This window comes from Chiloscyllium punctatum, chromosome 15 (assembly GCF_047496795.1).
Source record: "Chiloscyllium punctatum isolate Juve2018m chromosome 15, sChiPun1.3, whole genome shotgun sequence".
Taxonomy (NCBI): domain Eukaryota; kingdom Metazoa; phylum Chordata; class Chondrichthyes; order Orectolobiformes; family Hemiscylliidae; genus Chiloscyllium; species Chiloscyllium punctatum.
The window spans coordinates 22,764,065-22,787,024 of NC_092753.1; the positions used below are offsets into that span (position 1 = coordinate 22,764,065).

At 44.6% G+C, this 22,960-nt stretch overlaps 1 protein-coding gene and 1 non-coding gene across 2 annotated transcripts; one reads left to right on the forward strand and one right to left on the reverse strand.

Annotated features, from left to right (window-relative positions):
* The first annotated feature begins 245 nt into the window (after positions 1–245).
* On the forward strand, positions 246–317 carry trnag-ucc (transfer RNA glycine (anticodon UCC)). Its single transcript has one exon. It is a non-coding gene; the product is annotated as a tRNA-Gly (tRNA).
* Positions 318–2,883: 2,566 nt separating this feature from the next.
* On the reverse strand, positions 2,884–22,949 carry LOC140486118 (large ribosomal subunit protein uL18m-like). Its single transcript, XM_072584768.1, is given in 5 exon segments — positions 2,884–2,966; positions 10,688–10,783; positions 15,653–15,851; positions 15,853–15,888; positions 22,649–22,949. Coding segments are annotated over 5 exon segments (501 nt in total). The 5' UTR covers positions 22,813–22,949; the 3' UTR covers positions 2,884–2,960.
* Positions 22,950–22,960: the final 11 nt, after the last annotated feature.

A 22,960-nucleotide genomic window follows, 5' to 3' on the forward strand; every position in this document is an offset into this window, starting at 1 on the left:
CTGGGATTTTCGTGCTATTTTTGTTATTGATTGATTTCAGATGATGATAAATCCGAAATGCTGCTTTATGTGTCTTAAAAAGTGAGGCGGGGCATCAGGAGACCGATCCACTCAGTAAAACACGGTCTTTTATGACTTCTCAATTCTAATATTTCACTGCAAAATTTCCAACAAAACAACAACGAAATTTAGAGTCAAGAACTATTATGGCACATCAGCTGATTTCTAGAGCGCTTCTGGCCGTAGCGATGGTGGTATAGTGGTGAGCATAGCTGCCTTCCAAACAGTTGACCCGGGTTCGATTCTCGGCCATCGCAAGCAGTGCATTTTAAAACCACTCCACAACCAAAAGAGCCGATCGATTCAGTGGTAATGAAACACCTCCATCTGCACATCACATTGAATCTGCCAGATCTCTGGAGTGCAGACACAACTTTGAAGTTGAGGATGTCCCCAGGAGGATTAAGGAGTCAAGTCGATCACGGTTCAAATAAACTAGAGTCATGGCAGAATTCCTTGGTTTTCCATCTTATTTCGAAAGAAATGTTTCCGGATTTCACTCATTTCAACATTACTCTCATTTTGTTTTTTGTGAACGACAGCCCAATATCAAGTGAAATGTGGGTGGACAGTTCACAAATATCCAAACAACGTTATTTCTCATATCGAATCGGTAATGTTATTGTTTTAGGTGCAGGTCAGAAATAGGAGGAGTGGACACCAGCTGCTTTTATATTTCCAGTATGAGAAAATGACTCGATAAAACTCTGAGAGATGATAGAAATGACCACACAGTGAGTGAAAGTTTAATCCAGGATAAAGTTAAAAATCACACAACACCAGATTACAGTCCAACAGCTTTATTTGGAAGCACTAGTTTTAGGAGTGCTCCGAAAGCTACTTGGACGATAACCTGGTATTGTGTGATTTTGAACTTTGTCCTCCCCAGTCCACCACAGGCTCCTCCACGTCATCATCCGTGATAGTCATCATGGATTTGTTAAGGGAAGGTAGTGTCTGATGAAGGTGACTGATTTTCTTTGAAGGATAAAGAATGGATGGAGTGTATCCGATGTAGATCAACCTGATGATAAGAAGGACCATAAGACGCAGTATTTATAGCAAAAGTATTACAGTTTCATGCAGCTGAAATGATATATTAAACACATTTAGGTTAAGCCTTTCATCTTTATAATGGGTTTACTAGTTTCCGTTCCTTTATATAAGAACCTCAGAACCTTTTTAAAGTTACGTTGTCGAGATAACTTCAGGTTGTCTAACAAAAGATGCCATCTCAGCTCAGACAATGCATTAAAGGTGTGAGGTTAAAGTCAGTCTGTGTCGCAATCTTGAGTCAGACTGGTTCTAGCCTCCCAGTCGGAGAGCACTTCAGCTCTCTGTGCCTTTCGGTCTCCGACCCCTGCGTGACAATCCTCCAAGGCAGACTATGGGACAGCCAACAATGCAGAGGCATTGCCAAGCAGAGGTTGATAGTCAAGTTCGGTACCCATGGGGATGACTTTACCTGGGCCCTTTGGTTCATGTCACACGACACGTGACAACACTGCACTGTATACTATTTCACGGACACGCACAAGCACACGCACACACACAAAAGCACACTCCTAACGACCCACACACTCATGCATACCGTCTCTCAAACACAAGCTCACTCTCATAAACTCACTCAAACACTCCCACATTCACAGCCACTCACGCACCTTCTCACAAACTGATACCCCAGTACACTCACACACATGCACCGACACACACTCTCACAGACCCGCATATCCCTACATGCACACACATACAGACACACACACAGACACACACACCCACACATGCACGCACACACACACACACACACACAGCCACACACACACGCATGCACGCACACACACACGCAGCCACACACACACGCATGCATGCACACACCCACACACACACGCAGACACACACACACGCATGCACCCACACACACAGGACACACACCACACATGCACCTATGCACACACATGCAGCAACACACTCACACACGGCCACACACACCCAAACATGCACCCTCACTCACACACAGTGATTCTGGGTTCTCATGACTCTCAGCTGGAGACTATCATTGCCTGCAGACCCGACCTTCATCCCCCCACCACACCATGGAGGTTAACACTTGGTCATGCCCTTACACAGCCGTCTGTGCCCTCCCTTGACCCCGTCCTTTCCATCTTGTCCACCGCCCCTCCATACCCCTCTACCTTCTTCCTGCGCTGGGTTTCTCTGACAATGTCAATTTCACTTCCGATGTCAATTTCAATTCCTATGTCAATTTCACCGCACTGCGTTTTCTTTTTCCCCTCACGATCCGGGATCACCCTACTCTGTGCTTGCTGACCCTTTGTGTCGCAGAGAATTCTCCGCTCAGACTAGTGGGGTCATTACACAAGTGAAAATGTACAAACTGATAGTGAGAATGCTACTGTTCTACATTGGTGATTGGTTTATCAACAAGTCACAAACATTCTGCGTTTCTGGTATCAACAGGAGGATATAAACTGTTGTTATAATGGAAATTAAAGTCTATGTACTTGTTACAGATTTGAGCATTAAATAAAATCACTTCTGTGACCTCTAAATAGGAGTTAAAAATCACACAACATTAGGTTATAGTCCAACAGGTTTATTTAGAAGCACGAGGTTTCAGAACGCTGCATGTTCATCAGATGGTTGTGGAGAATAAGGTTGTAAGACACAATTTGGAGCAAAAGTTTACAGTGTGATGTAACTGAAATTATATATTGAAAAAGACCCAGATGTTTGTTAAGTCTGTCATCTGTTAGTATGACCATGTTAGTTTCACTTATTTCATATGTAAATTGCAAAACCTGGTATGACATCCAGCTTTCTGATTCTTGTTGGAGGAGGATTCATCTGACGTAAGTGAAGTATTCCATCACTGTGTTGACTTACACCTTGTAGATGTGGGAAAGAGTTTGTGGATTTAAGAGGCAAATACTTACTCACACACAAATATCTGAAGGATTCTATCAAAAATAAGACATCTACATACTAAAAATTAAAATAAAAAGCCTTATAATAAGATTTTGAATTAAAAGTTATGTCCCAGAATCCAGCATTTCTATTCTTGAGCATGTTGTTTCATAACAGCAGTGCGGGCAGTAATGTTCAATATGGAGATGTGAGGAAATGATGGTACATTGATATTCTCACCACATCAATACTCTCGAACCCTACATTAATGCTTTGGGGACAGGGGTTCAAATCCTACCATGGTAGATGGCATAATATAAATTCAATAAAAATCTGGAATAAAAAGCAAGTCCAAAATCAATCATGTAAATAATGCTGATTGTCATATAAATCAAACACGTCTGGTTCACTAATGTTTATTTAGTAATGATTTGGAAATGCCAGTGTTGGACTGGGGTGTATAAAGTTAAAAATCACACAACACCAGGTTATAGTCCAACAGGTTTAACTGGAAGCACTAGCTTTCGGAGCACTGCTCCTTCATCAGGTTTATTTCATAGTCATCCTTATCTAGCCTGGCCTACAAGTCACTAAAGACCCACTGCAATGTAGCTGACTCATAACTACTCTGTGGGCCGAGTCAGTAACATTTACACTCCCTGTAAAGGAATATAAATCTTATACCTCCTAGCTTCTGGAGTAGAGTCAATGAGGGGCCACTTGTGGTGCAGTGTGTGTCCTACCTCAAAGGCAGGAAACCCAAGTTTACGCCCTCACTACTCCAGAGCTATGTCATAACATTACATTACCTACAGGGTGGAAACAGGCTATTTGGCCCAACAAGTCCACACCGACCCTCTGAAGAGCAACCCACCCTGACTACTGCACCTAACCTATGGGTAATTTAGCATGACCAATTCACCTGACCTGCACATCTTTGGACTTTGGGAAGAAATCGGAGCACCCAGAGGAAACCCACGCAGACATGGGGAGAAGGCACAAGCTCCACACAGTCACCCAAAGCAAGAATCAAATCCAGGTCTCTGGCACTGTGAGGCTAACCACTGAGCCACCGTGCCGCAACATCTCTGAAGAGGATGGTTAAGAAATATCTAATATTGATAAACTCCAGTCCCAAACAGACATTTAGACTCACAGACATTTGCAGCCCATTATTTCTGTGATGTGACTCTTAATACCATTTTCCAATAGTTGGCCTGTATCTAAATATGACTTCATGATAAGGTAATGTCTCACTCAACCACCCTTTGAAGCAGAGCCAAAATGTGTGGTGCTGGAAAAGCACAGCAGGTCAGGCAGCATCCGAGAAGTAGGAGAGTCAAAATTTCAGACATAGGCATTCAATCAGGACATTCCTGATGAAGAGCTTATGCCCAAAATGTCGACTCTCCTGCTCCTCGGATGCTGCCTGACCTGCTGTGCTTTTCCAGCATCATGGTTTTTGACTTTGACCTCCAGCATCTGCAATCCTCGCTTTCTCCCACCTTTTGAAGCAGTGACTCTCTCGACTCTCTCTGCTCTGAGTGAAAATAATTCTCATTCACTCTCCTCTCGGTCTTCGATCTTAAATCAATGCTCCCTGGTTATTGATCTATCTAGTAATGGGAAACATTCCCTCCATCCTTATCTATGTCTCACACAACCTTGCATGTTTCTATAAGATCCTCTCCCAATCTTTACTGCTCCAAGAAAATCAACCACTGTCTCTCCAAACTTTTCTCATTGCTCAGACCCTGAGTCCAGGTGATATCCTGGTAAATTTCCCAATGCTGTCACATCCTTCTTATAATATGGTGACCAGACTGCAAAAAACATAAAGCTAGCACATAAAACATAAATTTAGGGGAGAGTGGGCTAGGTTTATTGGGCATATGGACAAAAAGCTATGGTGACAAATAGAAAGCTGGAAACATTGAAAGCAACAATTGAAAAATATTCAACAACAAAAAAAAATCAATTTAAAAACAAAACCCCACTAGGAAAGGTCCACCATGGCCTTCTAAGGAAGACAAAGATAATATTTGAAAGAAGGTGCAAAAAAATGTGGCCATAGAATCATACAGCACAGAAACTGACCCTTTGGTCCAACTCATCCAAGCTGACCAGGTTTCTTAAAGTGAACTAGTCCCATTTGCCTGAATTTGGCCCACTTCCCTCTGAACCTTTCCTAATCGTGTACTGTCCAATGTCTTTGAAATGTTGTGAACTATACCTGCATCCACCACTTCCTACGGCAGTTTGTTCCACACATGGACCACCTTCTGTGTGAATAAGTTGTCATTCAGTTCCTTGTTAAATCTTTCTCTTCTCACCTTTAAAATATGCCCCAAGTTTTGAAGTCCCCCAACTGAGGAAATAACTTTTCTATTCACCTTTTCTATGCCCCTTTATAAGGTCATCCCTCAACCTCCTACATGCCAGTGAAAACCATTCCAGTCTCCCCTTATAACTCAAATCCTTCAGTCACAACAACATCATGATAAATCTTTTCTAAACCCTCTCCAATTTAATAATATCCTTCCTATATCAGGGTGACCAGAAATGTGCACTGTCCTCCCAAGAGGACTTACCAATGTCTTGTACAAAATGATGTCCCAACTCCTATATTCAATGGTCTGAGCAATGATGGCAAGCAAGCCTTCTTAAACCTCTTGTCTACCTGTGACACAACTTTCAAAGAACTATGTACCTGAACCCCTAGATCTCTGTTCTACAACAGTACTCGGGGTGCTACCATTAATTATAAATCCTGTCCTGGTTCACTTTATCAAAATGCATTTATTCAAATTAAATTCCAACTGCCACTCAGCCTGTTGACCCAACCGATCAAAATTCTACTGTACTCTTGGCGAATTTCCACTATCGACTCCACCACCAGTTTTGGTGTCATCCACAAACCTACTAATCCTTCCTCCTAAACTCTCATCCAACTCGAAGTTCTTGAGAAGATTTGTAGCTCAGGTTGTAGACTTGTTCGCTGAACTGGTAGGTTTGATTGCAGGCATTTCGTCATGGGAAGCATCATCAGGGCGCCTCTAATGAAGCATTGGTAGATTAGATTAGATTACTTACAGTGTGGTAACAGGCCCTTTGGCCCAACAAGTCCACACCGACCCACCGAAGCGCAACCCACCCAGACCCATTCCCCTACATTTACCCTTCATTTAACACTACGGGCAATTTAACATGGCCAATTCACCTAACTGCACATTTTTGGATTGCGGGAGGAAACTGGAGCATCCGGAGGAAACCCACGCAGACACGGGGAGAATGTGCAAACTCCACACATAGAGTCACCTGAGACGGGAATCGAACCCAGGTCTGCTGGCGCTGTGAGGCAGCAGTGCTAACCACTGTGCCACCCATTTCCTGTGTTCTTCCCACTTGATATTTGTGTGTTTGCTGAGGTAGGTGGTAACATTTCTGGTAATGTTTCTTAGTGGTTGGAATATGGGATCTGACTCAAAATGTTTGTTAATGGAATGCCAGGTTGAGTGCCAGACCTCCAGGAATTTCTGTGCATTTCTTTGCCATACGTCAAGGACATTTCTGAAACAAACACCAGACTACTCTGACCCCTAGGTATTATGGTAGCCCGCAAATCAGCAATTACGCTACAACAGCTACTGATGAGCATAAAGGATCCCATACCTGCAACTAACAGAATCAACATTATATACAAAATACCATGGAAAGATTGCCACAAAAGGCACACTGGAAAAAAAACTAGCCATCAGGATACATGAACACCAACTAGCCACCAAGATATATGATCAACTATCACTTGTGTCCATACACATGGACAATGAAGGAGACCAATTTGACTGGGACACACGTACCTATCCACGGACAAGCCAAAGACATGCATGGGAATCCCTGAAGGCCTGCCACTCAACCTTGAAATCCATTAACAAACATGTAGAATTATACCCCATACACCAACAACTAAGAAACAAAACCAGATATGAAACAACCCACCTCAGCAAACCGGAAGACATAAATAACAACCAGGACAGAACACCAACGCTTCACGGGAGATGGACTGATTATGTTACCTGATACGGTGTTGAAAAGTCTGCAAACAAACTTTCCAACAAGCAAGTCAACAACCTCTGATCCAAATCGTTTTGATGAACAGCAGTGGACCCAGCACCGAAACTTGCTGAACACCACTGGTTACCAGCCTCCAGTCTAAAAATAACTCTACAATCTTCCTCTGTTTTCTATTGTCAAGCTAATTTTGTATCCAATTGTATCCCATGTGATCTAACTATACTAATTAGTCTACCATGTAGAACATTATCAAAGGTTTTACTAAAGTCTATGTCAACAACATCTAATGCTCTACTTTTATTAATCCTTTTAATTACGTCCTCAAAAACCTCAATCAAATTGATGGGACACATTTTCCCAATCACAAAGCTATGCTGACTAACCTTAATCTGTCTTTACCTCTCCAAATGCAATGTATTTTATAATTTTATTTTTATAAATATGATATTTTATAATCTCTTCAACAACTGGCTCGAGGGAAGAAGACAGTGTGCTGACGCATGATTGCCTTCAGATTGGGGGCGTGTGACCAGCAGTGTGCCACAAGGATCAGTGCTGGGTTCATTGCTTTGTGTCATTTATATAAATAATATGGATGTGAAGTGTCGTTAGTCAGTTTGCAGGTGACCGCAGAATTGGAGGTGTAGTGGACAGCGAAGAAGGTTACCTCAGATTACAACAGGATCTTGACCAGATGGGCCAATGGGCTTAGGAGTGGCAGATGGAGTTTAATTTAGATAAATGTGAGGTGCAGCATTTAGGAAAGGCAAATCAGGGCAGGACTTGTATACTTAACACTAAGGTCCTGGGGAGTGCTGCTGAACAAACAGACCTTGGAGTGCAGGTTCATAGTTCTTTGAAAGTGGAGTCGCAGGTAGATAGGATAGTGAAGGTGGTGTTTGGTCAGAGCATTGAGTAAAGGAGTTGGGAGATCATGTTGCGGCTGTACAGGACCTTGGTTAGGCCACTTTTGGGATACGGTGTGCAATTTTGCTCTTCCTGCTATAAGATGGATGTTGTGAAACTTGAAAGGGTTCTGAAAAGACTTACAAGGATTTTGCTAGGGTTAGAGAGTTTGAGCAAAAGGGAAAGGCTGAATGGGTGGGGCAATTTTCATTGGAGTATCTGAGGCTGGGCGGTGACCTTTTCGAGGTTTATAAAATCATGCAGGGGCGTGGATAGGACAAATAGACAATGTCTTTTCCCTGAGATGGGGGAACTCCAGAATTAGAGGGCATAGGTTGAGGGTGAGAGGGGAGATATTTAAAAGGGACCTAAGAGGCAACTTTTCCACATAGAGGGTGGTGCATGTATGGAATACGCTGCCAGAGGAAGTGGTGGAAGCTGGTACAATTACGACATTAAAAGGCATCTGGATGAGCACATGAATAGGAGGCATTTAGATGGATCTGGACCAAGTGCTGGCAAATAGAACTAGATTAGTTTAGGATATCTGGTCAGCATGGATGAGTTGGACTGGAAGGGTCTGTTTCTGTGCTGTACATCTCTATGACTCTATAACTCCATGTGGCACCGATGACAGATTCACTGGTCTATCGTTCCCTGGCTTCTCCTTCGAGCCTTCCTTAAATTAAAGGCACATTAGTTGACCTGCAGTCCTCTAGTGCCCCATAGATATCTATGGTAGTGGGCCCACAATTTCTTCTCTGTCTATCCACAACGTCCTGGGATACACTTGATCAGGTCCCAGAGATTTATCCACGTTTAAGTGTTTTTAAGATTTCCAGCACCTCCTCTTCTGTAATGTGGATTGTTTTCAAAACATCAATATTTATTCTCAGTTCTCTCGCCTTCATGTTTCTCCACAGTAAAAACTGGCACAAAATTTAGTATGCCTGCCATCATCTGTGGTTCCACACAAAGATAACCTCATCCATCTTTAAGGTGCCTTATTTTTTCCTTAGCTGCTCTTAACATATGCGTTGAATCTCTGGATTACTGTTAACCTTATCTGCCATGGCAATCTCATCTCCTTTTGTCCCCTGATTTCCCTCTTAATAATGGACCTATCTATCTTTCTTGAAATACTCTTCAAAGGATTCACTTGATCCCAGTTGTCTATACCTAACATATGCCTCCTTATACTTGTTCAAACAGAGCCTCAATGAAGGCGGCATTTGGTATACATGCCGTTATTGCATAGTGCATTGAGTATAGACTTTGGGAGGTCATGTTGCAGCTGTACAGGACATTTGTTAGGCCATTATTAAAATACTGTGCGCAATTCTGGCCTCCCTGCTATGAGAAGGATGTTGTGAAATTTGTAAGGGTTTAGGAAAGTTTTACAAGGATGTTGCCAGGATTGGAGGATTTGAGCAATAAGGAGAGGTGGAATACACTGGGGCTATTTTCCCTGGGGGCTGAGGGGTGACCTTACAGAGGTTTATAAAATCATGAGGGGCATGAATAGGGTAAATGCACAAGGTACTTTCCTCGGGGTGGGCGAGTCAAAAGCTTGAGGGCACAGGTTTAGCATGAGAGGGGAAAGATTTAAAAGGGGCAGTTTTTTCACGCAGAGGGTGGTGCATGTATGGAATGAGCTGCCTGAGAAATTGTTGGAGGCTAGTACAATTACAACACTTAAAAGGCCTCTGGATGGGTATATGAATAGGAAGGGTTTAGAGGGATATAGGCCAAGTGCTGGTGAATGGGACTAGATTAATTTAGGGTATCTGGTTGGCATAGACGAGTTGGACCGAAGTCTGTGCTGTATGTCTCTATGACTTTATGTCTTCATCCACTGTACCGGCATTTACCAGCTTTACTCTAACAGGAACATAATGGTGTCCAGAAAGAAAAGCACTGCCAAGATGCTGCAGGGATTAAAATCCCAAGTTTGTGATGATTTTTGCATCCCCAGGATTAAGAGGCGATTGGTGAAATCTCTCTTTTTCTGGAACAGTCTCAGTGGAATGGAATTTTTTTTTAGTCACTTGTGGGACATGAGCATCACTAGCTGGCCAGCATTTATCACCAGTGCCCAGTGGCTCTTGAGAAGTTGGTGATGAGCTGCCTTCCTGAATTGCTGCAGTCCATGAGATATAGGTAGACCCCTCAGGGAGGGAATTCCATGATTTTGACCCAGCGACAGTGTAGGAATGGCAATATATTTCCAAGTCAGGATGGCGAGTGTCTTGGAGTGGAACTTGAGGGGTTGGGGTTCCATGTATCTGCTGCCCTTGTCCTTCTAAATGGAAATGGTCATGGATGCTTAGATATCTATTAATCTGTCTCTTCACCTTCAGGGATCTGTGGGCAAGACCCCTGTTCCTCTGAGTTTCCTAGTGTCCTATCATTCACTGAGTACTCCCCTTGTCTTGTAACACAGGAACAGGAGATCATTCCGTTCCTCAATCCTGTTATACAGGAACAGGCAGGAGACCAGTCAGTCCCCCAGCAGATAAGATCAGTGAGCTCAGAATAAACCTTGGCTGATGGTAGGGAGATGGAGCAATCTGGGATCATCTTGCTGTGTGTGAAGCCTGCACCCTCACCCCGCATCCCTTATGACAACCCGTGAAAAGAATGAGTTCTGAAGTCAGACAGAATCTTTTGCTTTATTTAGGAATCGAAACGAACTTGTTGCGATGCCTTTGCCCCATCTCACCTTCGTTCCTAAATTCCCATGCGTCGACTGGTACACTCTCCGTGGTTCGCTGAGGATCAGCCCACTGTCTTTTAGTGCAGAGCGGAATCGCTGGACCTGCAGAGCACAGAGAGATGGAGATGAGGTGAGTTTATTCGCTGTTAGCCCCTTGCTGCCCTCCCTCTCTCTACCCCACAAGGTAGCTGTCCCTTCTCTGCCCAATCCTGAGGCAGTGATTCTTCTCCTACTGTCAAATCTACCCTCTTCTTCTGTAATACCTCTCCCAGACAACTATCCCAATGGGATTGTGATTCCTACCTCAATCGATGAGCCTAAAAAAATTCTGATTGTTTCCTCCTCCCCCACAACATTTCTTTCATTATTCCAGGGTTTTGTGATTGCTATTTGGACTGACAAACTCCCATTTTTATCCCAGGTTAAAACTCAGTTTAGAAGATTGCGATACTGCAGACTTGAACTGTTTCCTGAGATGTAAGGGACAAGGAGAAATTGTTATGAAGGAATTAAAGGCAACATGCCAATTAACCATCCCTGGGAGAAAAAGGAGTCAAAGCAACATAAATAACCCGTTTCCAGGGTTAGCAAAGTTAATTGTTTGACAACCAGCTGTCTTGTGACTAATAGGTAATTAATATTCCCTGCATGAGGGATGTACTGAAGTGAAGGGGTTACTGGCACAACATGCAATGTTTTGAATAGAAAGTTGGCATCAAGTGTAACAAGGAACAGAAAAGCTACTCCCAATAAGAAGGCAATCCAAAGACTTGAATACTCCAGAATCAATATTGTGGATGAACAAATCTAAAGGAGCATCAATCATGTCACATCACAAGGCAGAAAATTCTAGTAGATTTCAGATTCAGGATTCCTCAGCAGCAGAACTCTGAAGAACGGCACTGTACAAGGATGATACCCTGGACATCCAAAGCCAGACATCCTAGGTCGGAATCGTAGCTAAATTCCACCATGAATCAGGTAATACCCAAGCTGGGTTGTGAGGCCTAACTCGCTGACCGGAGGTCCTTATTTTGGCTGCCACGTGCAATAAAGATTAAGTACAGACTAACCTCAATCATCCGTATTTCAGATTATCCGAACAAGGTCTCAAGGTCAAATAAAAATATTACATCAAAGAGGTAGGTGAATTTGGATTGCCTGTACTGAAGAACATGTGAAAACACTGGCAAAATCAAAGAAACACAATCACCTCAAGCAACAATGAGTGGAGTGTTTGGTTTCACGTAAGGATTATTTACACAGTCCTTTTCAAACGTAAGTGCTTTATTTCCGTCACTTTACTGGGCAGTTCTTGAAATAAATTGCCGAGAAAGTAAACATGCGCAAGGCAGTGCTTCTGATTTCCGACTGTGACACTGAGTTCACAGAAACTTGACAAATGCTCTTGTGATTGTAGAAGCTGTTCAGGACCTTGCTTCATGCAGGGATTTCATATATTTATGTGATGTTAAGGGTTTAAGTCCTTCTCAGTTTAACCTGCAATTTGCAGAATGCAAAGATTAGTTTGTTCAAATAGCAGACTCATCAAAATTATTGATTGAAACAAACTGTCTGGTAGAGCACTGCAATCCGAACGAGAAGGTGCTCGCCCAACTCATTCAGATAATAGAGGTTCCTCTGTTTTAATACTGGATTGTCTTGGAGATTCCTTAGTAAGTAGCCAAATTAAAGGTAGCTTGTGGTAATTCACCCACAAGATCTAATTGAAGTTTGTAAGATGCTAAAGGAGATTAACAAAGTAGACGCAGAGAAGATGTTTCCCCTTGTGGGGCAATGTAGGTTAAGAGGCTGAAAGATTTGGGAGGATGTACTGCAACATTGAGTCAAAGTTAAAATCAGATCGGCCATGATCTTATTGAATGGCAGAGTAAGCTGGAGGAGCTGAGTGGCTTCCTTACGGTCCTCGTTCATATGAGAGGTCATCGTTTTAGGCTTAACATGTGGCACGTTTAATAATAGACATGACGAGGGTTGGTACCTGGGACTTCGATGTTGTGGCCATTACAGAGACGTGGGTAGAACAGGGACAGGAATAGCTGTTGCAGGTTCCAGGGTTTAAATGTTTTAGTAGGGTCAGAGATGGGGGTAAAAGAGGGGGAGGTGTGGCATTGCTTGTCAAGGATAGTATTACAGCAGTAGAAAGGGTGATGGAGGAAGACTTGCCATCTGAGGTAGTGTGGGCGGAGGTTAGAAATAGGAAAGGTGAGGTCACCCTGTTAGGAGTTTTCTACAGGCCTCCTAATTGTCCGAGAGAAGTAGAGGAAAGTATTGCCAGGATGATTCAGGAGAAGAGTGAAAGTAGCAGGGTGGTTGTTATGGGGGACTTTAACTTCCCAGATATTGACTGGGAAAGCTATAGCTCGAGTTCGTTAGATGGGTCGGTGTTTGTCCAATGTGTGCAGGAGGGTTTCCTGACACAATATGTAGACAGGCCAACAAGAGGTGAGGCTCTACTGGATTTGGTTCTAGGTTATGAACCAGGCCAGGTGTTAGACTTGGAGGTAGGTGAGCACTTCGGGGGCAGTGACCACAACTCGGTGACTTTTACTCTAGTGATGGAGAGGGATAAGTGTGCACTGCAGGCCAACAGTTATAGCTGGGGGCAGGGAAATTATGATGCGATGAGGCATGACTTAGGATGCGTGGATTGGAAAAATAGGCTTCAAGGGAAGAACACAAATGATATGTGGAGATTGTTCAAGGAACAGCTAATGGGTGGCCTTGATAAGTATGTACCAGTCAGGCAGGGAGTAAAGGGTCTTGTGAGGGAGCCATGGTTTAATAAGGAATTGGAATGCCTTGTGAAAGGGAAGAGGGCGGCCTAAGGTTCAGTTGGGGCGATTGAGAGTTATAAGGTAGCCAGGAAGGATCTAAAGAGAGAGCAAAGAGCAGCGGGAAGGGGACATGAAATGTCCTTCGTTGGTAGGTTTAGGGAAAACCCAAAGGCTTTCTATAGGTATGTCAGGAATAAAAGGATGACTAGGGTAGGTATCGGTCCAGTCAAGGATAGTAGTGGGAAATTGTGTGTGGAGGTGGAGGAGATTGGTGAGACACTAAATCAATACTTTTCGTCAGTATTCACTCAGGAACAGGACACTGTTGCTGATGTGAATATTGAGTCACAAGTGATTAGAATGGATGGCCTTGAGGTACGTAGGGAAGAGGTCTGGGGAAATCTGGAAAGGATGAAAACAGATAAGTCCCCTGGGCCTGATGGCATTTATCTTAGGATCCTCTGGGAAGCTAGGGAGGAGATAGCGGAGCCATTGGCCTTGATTTTTATGTCGTCGTTGTCTCTGGGAATAGTGCCAGAAGACTGGAGGATAGCGAATGTGGTCCCCTTGTTCAAGAAGGGGAGCAGGGATAGCCCGAGTGACTATAGGCCAGTGAGTCTCACTTCTGTTGTGGGCAAAGTCTGAGAGAGAATTGTAAGGGATAGGATTTAATGAACATCTGGATAGGAATAATGTGATCAAGGATAGTCAGCATGGTTTTGTGAAGGGCAGGTCGTGCCTCACAAACCTTATTGAATTCTTTGAGAAGGTGACCAAGGAAGTGGACGAGGGTAAAGCAGTAGATGTGGTGTATCTGGATTTTAGCAAGGCGTTCGATAAGGTATCCCATGGCAGGCTAATGCAAAAACTACGGAGGTATGGCATTGAGGGTGCATTAGAGGTTTGGATTAGGAATTGGCTGCCTGGAAGGAGACAGAGGGTTGTAGTTGATGGTGTAGTTCATCTTGGAGCGCAGTTACTAGCGGTGTTCCAGAAGGATCTGTTTTGGGACCATTGCTGTTTGTCATTTTTATAAATGACCTGGAGGAGGGGCTTGAAGGCTGCGTGAGCAAGTTTGCGGATGACACGAAAGTCTGTGGAGTTGTGGACAGCGAAGGAGGATGTGGCAGTTTACAGCGCGATATAGATAAGTTGCAAAGCTGGGCAGTAAGGTGGCAAATGGAATTCAATGTAGCTAAGTGTGAAGTCATTCACTTTGGTAGCAGTAACAAGATGATGGATTACTGGGCTAATGGTAGACTACTTGGGTAGTGTGGATAAGCAGAGGGATCTTGGCGTCCATGTACACAGATCTTTGAAAGTTGCCACCCAGGTAAATAGTGCAGTGAAGAAGGCATATGGTGTACTGGGCTTTGTTGGTAGAGAAATTGAGTTCCGGAGTCCTGAGGTCATGTTGCAGTTGTATAAGACTCTGGTGTGGCCTCATCTGGAGTATTGAGTGCAGTTTTGGTCGCCATACTATAGGAAGGATGTGGAGGCATTGGACCGAGTGCAGAGGAGGTTTACCAGGATGTTGCCTGGCATGGTAGGAAGATCATATGAGGAAAGGCTGAGGCACTTGGGACTTTCTAACTGGAGAAAAGAAGGTTTGGGGAGATTTGATAGAGGTGTACAAGATGATTAGGGGTTTAGATAGGGTTGACAGTGAGAACCTTTTTCCACGTATGGAGTCAGCTGTCACTGGGGGACACAGCTTTAAATTAAGGGGTGGTAGGTATAGGACAGATGTTAGGGGTAGAGTTTTTACTCAGCGGGTTGTGAATTCATGGAATGCCCTGCCAGTAGCAGTGGTGGACTCTCCCTCTTTATGGTCATTTAGGCAGGCACTGGATAAGCATATGGAGGTTATTGGGCTGGTGTAGGTTCGGTAGGCTTCGGTCAACACAACATCGAGGGCCGAAGGGCCTGGACTGCGCTGTATTTTTCTATGTTCTATGTTCTCATAAGGGGATTTGCTTCTCCAGAGTGTGACAGTCACTGAATAAATTTGAGGTGGTAGACAATTTTTTAGTCAGTAATGGTTTCAAGACAGTGGGCAGGACTGTGGAGTTGAGGCCGGATGCAATCAGCCACAATCCTGTTTAAGTAAATCACCCAATTTTCCTCCTAAACTAATCAGGACCCTCATTCTCTTAAAGTTCTCGGGACTTACCGACTCTGCCCGGTATTCCCAAGGGATAGCCCGGAATTGGAGGTAGCCGATCCCGGCCTCAAGGCAGCATTGAGCGAGCACACGGCCCTCAGTCTCGGCTGCAGTGACGTCCCGGGTGCTGTATAGGTGCTTCTTGATGGACCACTCTTGGGTCGAAGCTGAGATGACCACCTCGCCCTGACTGCTTGCTGCCTCCACAGGCTGTGACGTGCCTCAGGCTCTTCCTGAAACGCAAGCTGGCATCAGGGAGTAGAGAGAGAGAAAAATCAATGCCAAAGGAAATGAGAGATATCAGCAGCAAATCATCCTGTGAGGCACCACTTACCAGAACTGCACTCCCCTACTCCAGCTCCACCACACTAGTATGCTTCCAAAAAAAATGTGGAAAACTTGCCCGAACGTGTCGAAATCAAATCAATGGTGCGATAAAGACAAGTTCAGCGAATGGGCAAATGCAAGGTGGTATAATATATTTCAACGAGAGGTCCGGTAGCAAAAACAGGAAAAAAAATGAATGTTGATCAACTGAGAAAGGAGACGTTACAAGAGCAGGGTGTCCCTCATACACGCAAGTCTTTGAAAGTCAGCGTTGCCGGAGCAGCAGGCAGTGAAGGTACGTTGGCTTTGATGGTGAGAGGATTGGATTACAGGAGCAGAGATGCCTTTCTACAATTGTACAGTGTGAGTCCATACCGTGGTGTATTGCGTGCAGTTTTGGGTTTCTTATCTGAGGAAGTACACAGGGTAGGACTAAGGAGGAATGCCTCCATCTACAGAGTGGAGAGCTTGTGGAAGTCTCTGCAGCAAAAAAAACATTACATGAGGCTAAAACATCACATAGACATAGAGTAAAAGACATATACAGCACGGAAACAGACCCTTCGGTCCAACTCATTCAAGCCTATCAGATTAATCTAATCCCATTTGCCAGTCTTTAGCCCATATGCCTCTAACTCCTTCCTATTCATATACCTATCCAAATGCATTTTAAATGTTGTAATTGTACCAGCCTCCACCACTTCCTCTGGCAGCTCATTCGATACACATACCACCCTCTGCATGAAAAAAAGTTGCCCCTTAGGTTCCTTTTAAATCTTTACCCTTTCCTCTAGTTTTGGACTTCCCTACCCTGAGAAAACACCCAGGCTATTCACCCTATCCATACCCCTCTTGACTTTAGAAACCTCCATATGTGTCAACCCTCCGCTCCAGGGAAAAAACATTCCTAACTCTTGTAAATCTTTTCTGCACCCTTCAACTTGAACAGCATCTTCCCTACTGCAGGGGGACCAGAATTGAACGCAGTCTTCCAAAACTGGCCGAACCAATATCCTGTCCAGTCACAGCATGACATCCCAATACTCAATGCACTGACCAATAAAGGCAAGTGTATTAAATGCCTTCTTCACTACTTTATCTACTTGTGACTCCACTTTCAAGGAACTGAGTGAATCTGCACCCCCAGAACTTTGTTCAGTAACACTGCCAAGACTTTATCCTTAAGTGTCCAAGTCCTGTCCTTATTTGCCTGACCAAAAATGTAGTACCTCACATTTATCTAAACTAAATTCCATCTACCACTATTCAGTTCATTTGCCCAACTGATCAAGGTCCTGTTGTACTCTGGAGAAAGTGAGGACGGCAGATGCTGGAGATCAGAGTCAAGAGTGTGGTGCTGGAAAAGCACAGCAGGTCAGGCAGCATCCGCGGAGCAGGAGAATCAACTTTTTGAGCATAAGCTCTTCATCAGGAATGAGGCTTGTGGGTCGGGGATGAGAGATAAATGGGAGGGGGGCTGGGGTTGGGAGGAGGTAGCTGGGAAAACGATAGGTGGATGAAGTTGAGGGAGGTGATAGGTTAGAGGGGGCAGTGATAGACGGTCCGGAGGGTGGTGCTGAGTTAGAGCCTTGGGACTGGGAGTGGGACTGCGAGTGGGACTGGGATTGGGTTGGGGGTGGGGGGGTGGGGGAGGCACGGATGAGGAAACTGTTGAAATCCATGTTTATCCCGTGTGGTTGCACGGTCCCAAGGCAGAATGAGGCATTCCTCCTCCAGGCTCTTGAGTAGTGTTTGGACAAATAGGCAGAAAAATAGCCACTAGGATACATGAACAACTATCCACAAAAAGACACGACTCATTCTCACTCGTATCCTTACATACAGATGAGGAAGGACACCACTTCGACTGGGACAACACATCCATTCTAGGACAAGCCAAACAGAGACACGCAAGGGAATTCCTAGAAGCATGGCATTCCAACCGGAACTCTATCAACACACACATTGACTTGGACCCCATTTACCATCCCCTGAGTAAAAAAACAGGAAATGACATCACCAACCCAAGGAAACTTGAAGACATAAATAGAAAGCGGGACGTAACACCAGCACTTCACCAGAGGCTCATTGATGATGTTACCCAGTATGGTGTCAGAATGTCTGAAAACAAACCTTCCACCTCAGCGAGCAAACTTACATCCAGAACCTCAACCTGAGCTACAAATATTCTCAAAACTCGCCTACTGACCATTCCTCCCCTACTTCCATCCAAATCATTTATATAAATGACAAAAAGCAATGGAGCCAGCTGATTCTTGCAGTACACTTCGGATCACAGGCCTCCAGTCTGAATAACAACCCTCCAGCACCATCCTCTGTGTCTTCAAGCCAATTTTGTATCCAATTGGCTAGCTTTTCCTGGCTTCCATGTGATCTAACCATGCAAACCTGTCTACCATGCAGAACCTTGGCGAATGCCTTGCTTAAATCTGTATAGATAACATCTGCCTTCTTCAATCGTCTTTGTCACTTCATCAAAAACTCAATTAAATTGGTGAGATACCATTTCTCATGCACAAAACCATGTTGACTATCCCTAATCAGTCCTTGGCTTTCCAAATGCACATAGATCCTATCCCTCACAATCCCCTCCAACAACTTACCCACCACTGACATCAGTTCCCTGGCTTTTGCTTAACACCTTTCTTAAATAATGACACCACATTAGCCACCCTCCAATCTACTGGCACTTCATTCGTGGCTATCGATGATACAAATATATCAGCAAGGGACCCAAAAATCACTTCCCATACTTCTGAGGCGTTAGATAAAGTCCTTGGGATTACAGGAATGAAATGGGATCAGGGAACCGGGTTGGCTGATCAGCCATGATCACATGAATTGTTAAAAGGGGTAAACAGCCTCCTCCTTTGCTTATACTGTATGTTTCTATGAGCCCTGTGTGACCTTATTTCTAAGTCAATGAATGTGAACATGGCGCTACAGCTAGCAATTTGGAAAACAAGTAGTCCTTTGGCCTTTTTATGAGTAGTAGTGAGTCCAGCCGTTAAACTGTCGTCCATTTTCTTCCACGCAATTTTGGTGAGATGGAATATTCCATCTAGTTTTGACATTCCTGATAAAGGGCTTACCCCCAGAACGTCGACTCTCCTGCTCCTCGGATGCTGCATGACCTGCCATGTTTTTCCAGCGCCACACTTTTCGACTCTAGTTTTGAGGCACAGTCTCAGAATAAAAGGGAAGCATGAGGAGGAATTTCTTCTCTCAGAGGGGAGTGAATCTGCGGAACTCTTGACCACAGAGGGCGGTCGAGGCTGAGTCATTAATTACATTGAAGGCTGCGATGAGACTTTTAATCTGGAAGGGATCAAAGATTATAAAGAAAGACAGGAGAGTGGAGTTGATAATTGCCAAATCAGCCATGACCCCATCGGACAAAAGAGTACATTCAATTGGCTGACCTCTGTTCCAACATCATATGGACTGTCAGGTAGATACTGCGGTTACTCAGGGAACACAGCAACTAACGTGCAGACAGCAAGAACTGACTAACAGCACTGTGATATCGGGCTGATTGCCTGTTTTCACCAACTGGACACAAGTTTTAAAGATTCAGATTGGCATTCACAGTGCTTCTTCCAAGGAGGTCACGAAATCTTTAATATGGACTTCAGACAGCAGTCAGCCAGTTAGATGTCACAGAGGGACACAGTCTGGCACTCCCTCAGCACTGACCCTCGAACAGTGTGCTACTCCAGTACAACAGTTCTCACATCAGCCCAGATACCAGTGGTTAGATTTCTGCTCTCCCATCTAACCCAGAATCTCGGTAGTCTGAGACAAGAGGACTATTCACTGAAGAATTTTCACATTCACTCGGCCAGAGGCAGAACTCAGGGACAAAGAGCTGACAGCCACTGGCAATGGAAACGGGAAATTGGCAGAAACTGACACAGCAGTGAACCTGCACAGTTACTGCCTTTGCTGTTTGAATTCGTGAATCACTGGACATTGGAATACATCTGGGAAAACAAACAAGTGAAATTCACAACTAATCTTGGAGGAACCTGTTTGGGAGAGGGGCCAGCACAGAACCAGGTAAGTGGATATTTTAAGCATGGCCTTACAGTAAATCTGCAGTTGTGAGTAGAGTTGGTGTTTTATTATGTTTTTTTGAGATATGCCTCTTGATTAAACTTAAAATATAAGCCACAAGTATTAATTTAACCTGGAGCAGTGTTTTGTAGAGGAATAAGACAGTGCTATTTTCTGTGTCTGTAGACTAAAAGCAAAAATGGCCTTTAGTAGAGTGATATGCTCTTCTTGTCGGATGTAGGAGTTCAGGGAGAGTTTAAGGGTTACTGAGGACTATATCTGCAATATATGCCGTTGATTAAGAATCCTTTCAAATTGAATGGATCGGTTGGAGAGACAGTTCGAGGTAATGAGGAATTTACAAGAGCAGGGAGACATGATGGATGGCAGTTATAGGAAGAGGGAAAAGATGCAGATACAGTCACATAGATTGGTTAACTCCAGGAAAGGTAAGAGTGGGAGACAGTTAGTGCAGGAGTCTTCTGTGGCTATCCCCATTTCAAATAAGTATGCTGTTTTGGAACATGTGGGGTTGATGATTCTCAGGGAAACGTAGCAAACAGCCAAGATTCTGGTACTGAGACCAGTTCTAATGCAATGACAGGTACATCAGGTTCCAAGAGATCGATTGAATTTGAGGACTGTCTAGAATTTGAGGACAGATGGTCCTGTGGCCAGCAGCATAAAATCAGAATGGTGTGTTGCATTCCTGGTGCCAGAGTCAAGGATGTCTCAGAGGGGATGCAGAATGTTCTCAAGTGGAAGAGGGGCCAGCATTGGAACCAATGACATAGGAAGGGAAAAATTTGAGATTCTGAAAGGAGATTACAGGGAGTTAGGCAGGAATTTAAAAAGGAGGCCCATGAGAGTACTAATATCTGGATTACTCCTGGTGCTATGAGCTAGTGAGGGCAGGAATAGGAGGATAGAGCAGATGAATGCATGGCTGAGGAGCAGGTGCACGGGAGAAGGATTCAAAATTTTGGATCATTGGAAGCTCTTTTGGGGTAGAGGTGACCTGCACAAGAAGGATGGATTGCACCTAAATTGGAAGAGGACTAATATACTGGCAGGGAGATTTGTTAGAGCTGCTTGGGAGGATTTAAACTAGTATGATGGGGGTGTGGGACCCAGGGAGATAGTGAGGAAAGAGATCAATCTGAGACTGGTACAGTTGAGAACAAATGCGAGTCAAACAGTAAGGGCAGGCAGGAACAAAGCAGAGAACAGAGTAGGACTGATAAATTAAACTGCATTTATTTCAATGCAAGAGGCCTAACAGGGAAGGCAGATGAACTGAGGGCATGGTTAGGAACATGGGACTGGGATATCATAACAATTAGAGAAACATAGCTCAGGGATGGACAGAACTGGCAGCTTAATGTTCCAGGATACAAATGCTAGGAAGGATAGAAAGGGAGGCAACAGAGGAGGGGGAGTGGCGTTTTTGATAAGGGATAGCATTACTGCTGTACTGAGGGAGGATATTCTCGAAAATACATCCAGGGAAGTTATTTGGGTGGAACTGAAATAAGAAAGGGCTTGTTGGGCTTGTATTATAGACTCCCTCATAGCCAGAGAGAAATTGAGAAACAAATTTGTAAGGAGATCTCAGAACTAGAGCAATAAGCTTAGGGTGAGAGGGGAAGACATAAAAAAGACCTAAGGGGCAACCTTTTCACACAGAGGGTGGTGCGTGTATGAAATGAGCTGCCAGAGGAAGTGGTGGAGGCTGGTACAATTACAACATTTAAAAGGCAATGAATGGGTATACGAATAGGAATGGTTTGGAGGGATATGGGCCACGTGCTGGGAGGTGCCAGACTGGGTTGAGATATCTGGTCGGTATGGACAAGTTGGACTGTTCCCATGCTGTACATCTCTATGACTCTTTGACTTGCTATCTGAATGCTCATCATTTGGAGATGCCACTGCTGGACTGAGGTGTACAAAGTTAAAAATCACACAACACCAGGTTATAGTCCAACGGGTTTAATTGGAAGCACACTAGCTTTCGGAGCGCCGCTCCATCATCACAACCACCTGAAGAAGGACGAGCGGCACTCCGAAAGATACTGCTCCCAATTAAACCTGTTGGGACTATAACCGGGTGTTGTGTGACTTTTAACTTTGTATCGGAATGCTGTTGACAAACTGAGGGCAGAAGCTGGAAGAGGGGGAAGCGGACAGATACATTCAAGGGCAAAGCGAAGGAAGATGGAGTGGATTTTTCCCGATAGAGGTGTACAAGTTAATGAGAGGCTTAGATAGAGTAGGTAGCCAGAGATTTCCCCACCCCCCACCCCCGGGCAGAAATGGGTGACACAAGAGGTCATAATTTTAAGGTGACTGCAGGAAGGTATAGGGGCGATGTGAGAGGTAGGTTCTTTATTCAGGGAGCGGTGGGTGTGTGGAATGCACTGCCAGCGGTGGTAGAAAAGTCAGTGACATTAGGGACATTTAAGCAACTGCTGGACAAGCACATGGACGGCAGTAATTTGCAGGGTGTGTAGATGTGGTTGATGTTAGATAAATGCTCAGCACAACATGGTGGGCCGAAGGGCCTGTACTGTTCTGTCCCATGTGGTGTCCGGTGCCCACCGGTGCCAGTAGCTGCCCCTCGGCCAGGTGCTCTGCCAGCCGTTGTCCTTCCTCGCCAGCGCCAGACGCTCCAGGTTCCGGGGGTTGCGGTTCACAAATCGCGGCGAGACCGTCTCGTTCTCTCGCGTGTCCGGGGCGATCGAGGCTTCAGCCGAGGCCGACATCAACCGCCAACCTTCAGGCCCAGAGAGAGAGAGACGGGGTTAATGCAGGGGCACATGGGTCATCACTGCTGACAATGGCCGGGTGACAGGGGCATGACTCTGCCCACCCCGTACCTGCTCGAGCGGGAGCCGCCGCCGCTCGCTCCAG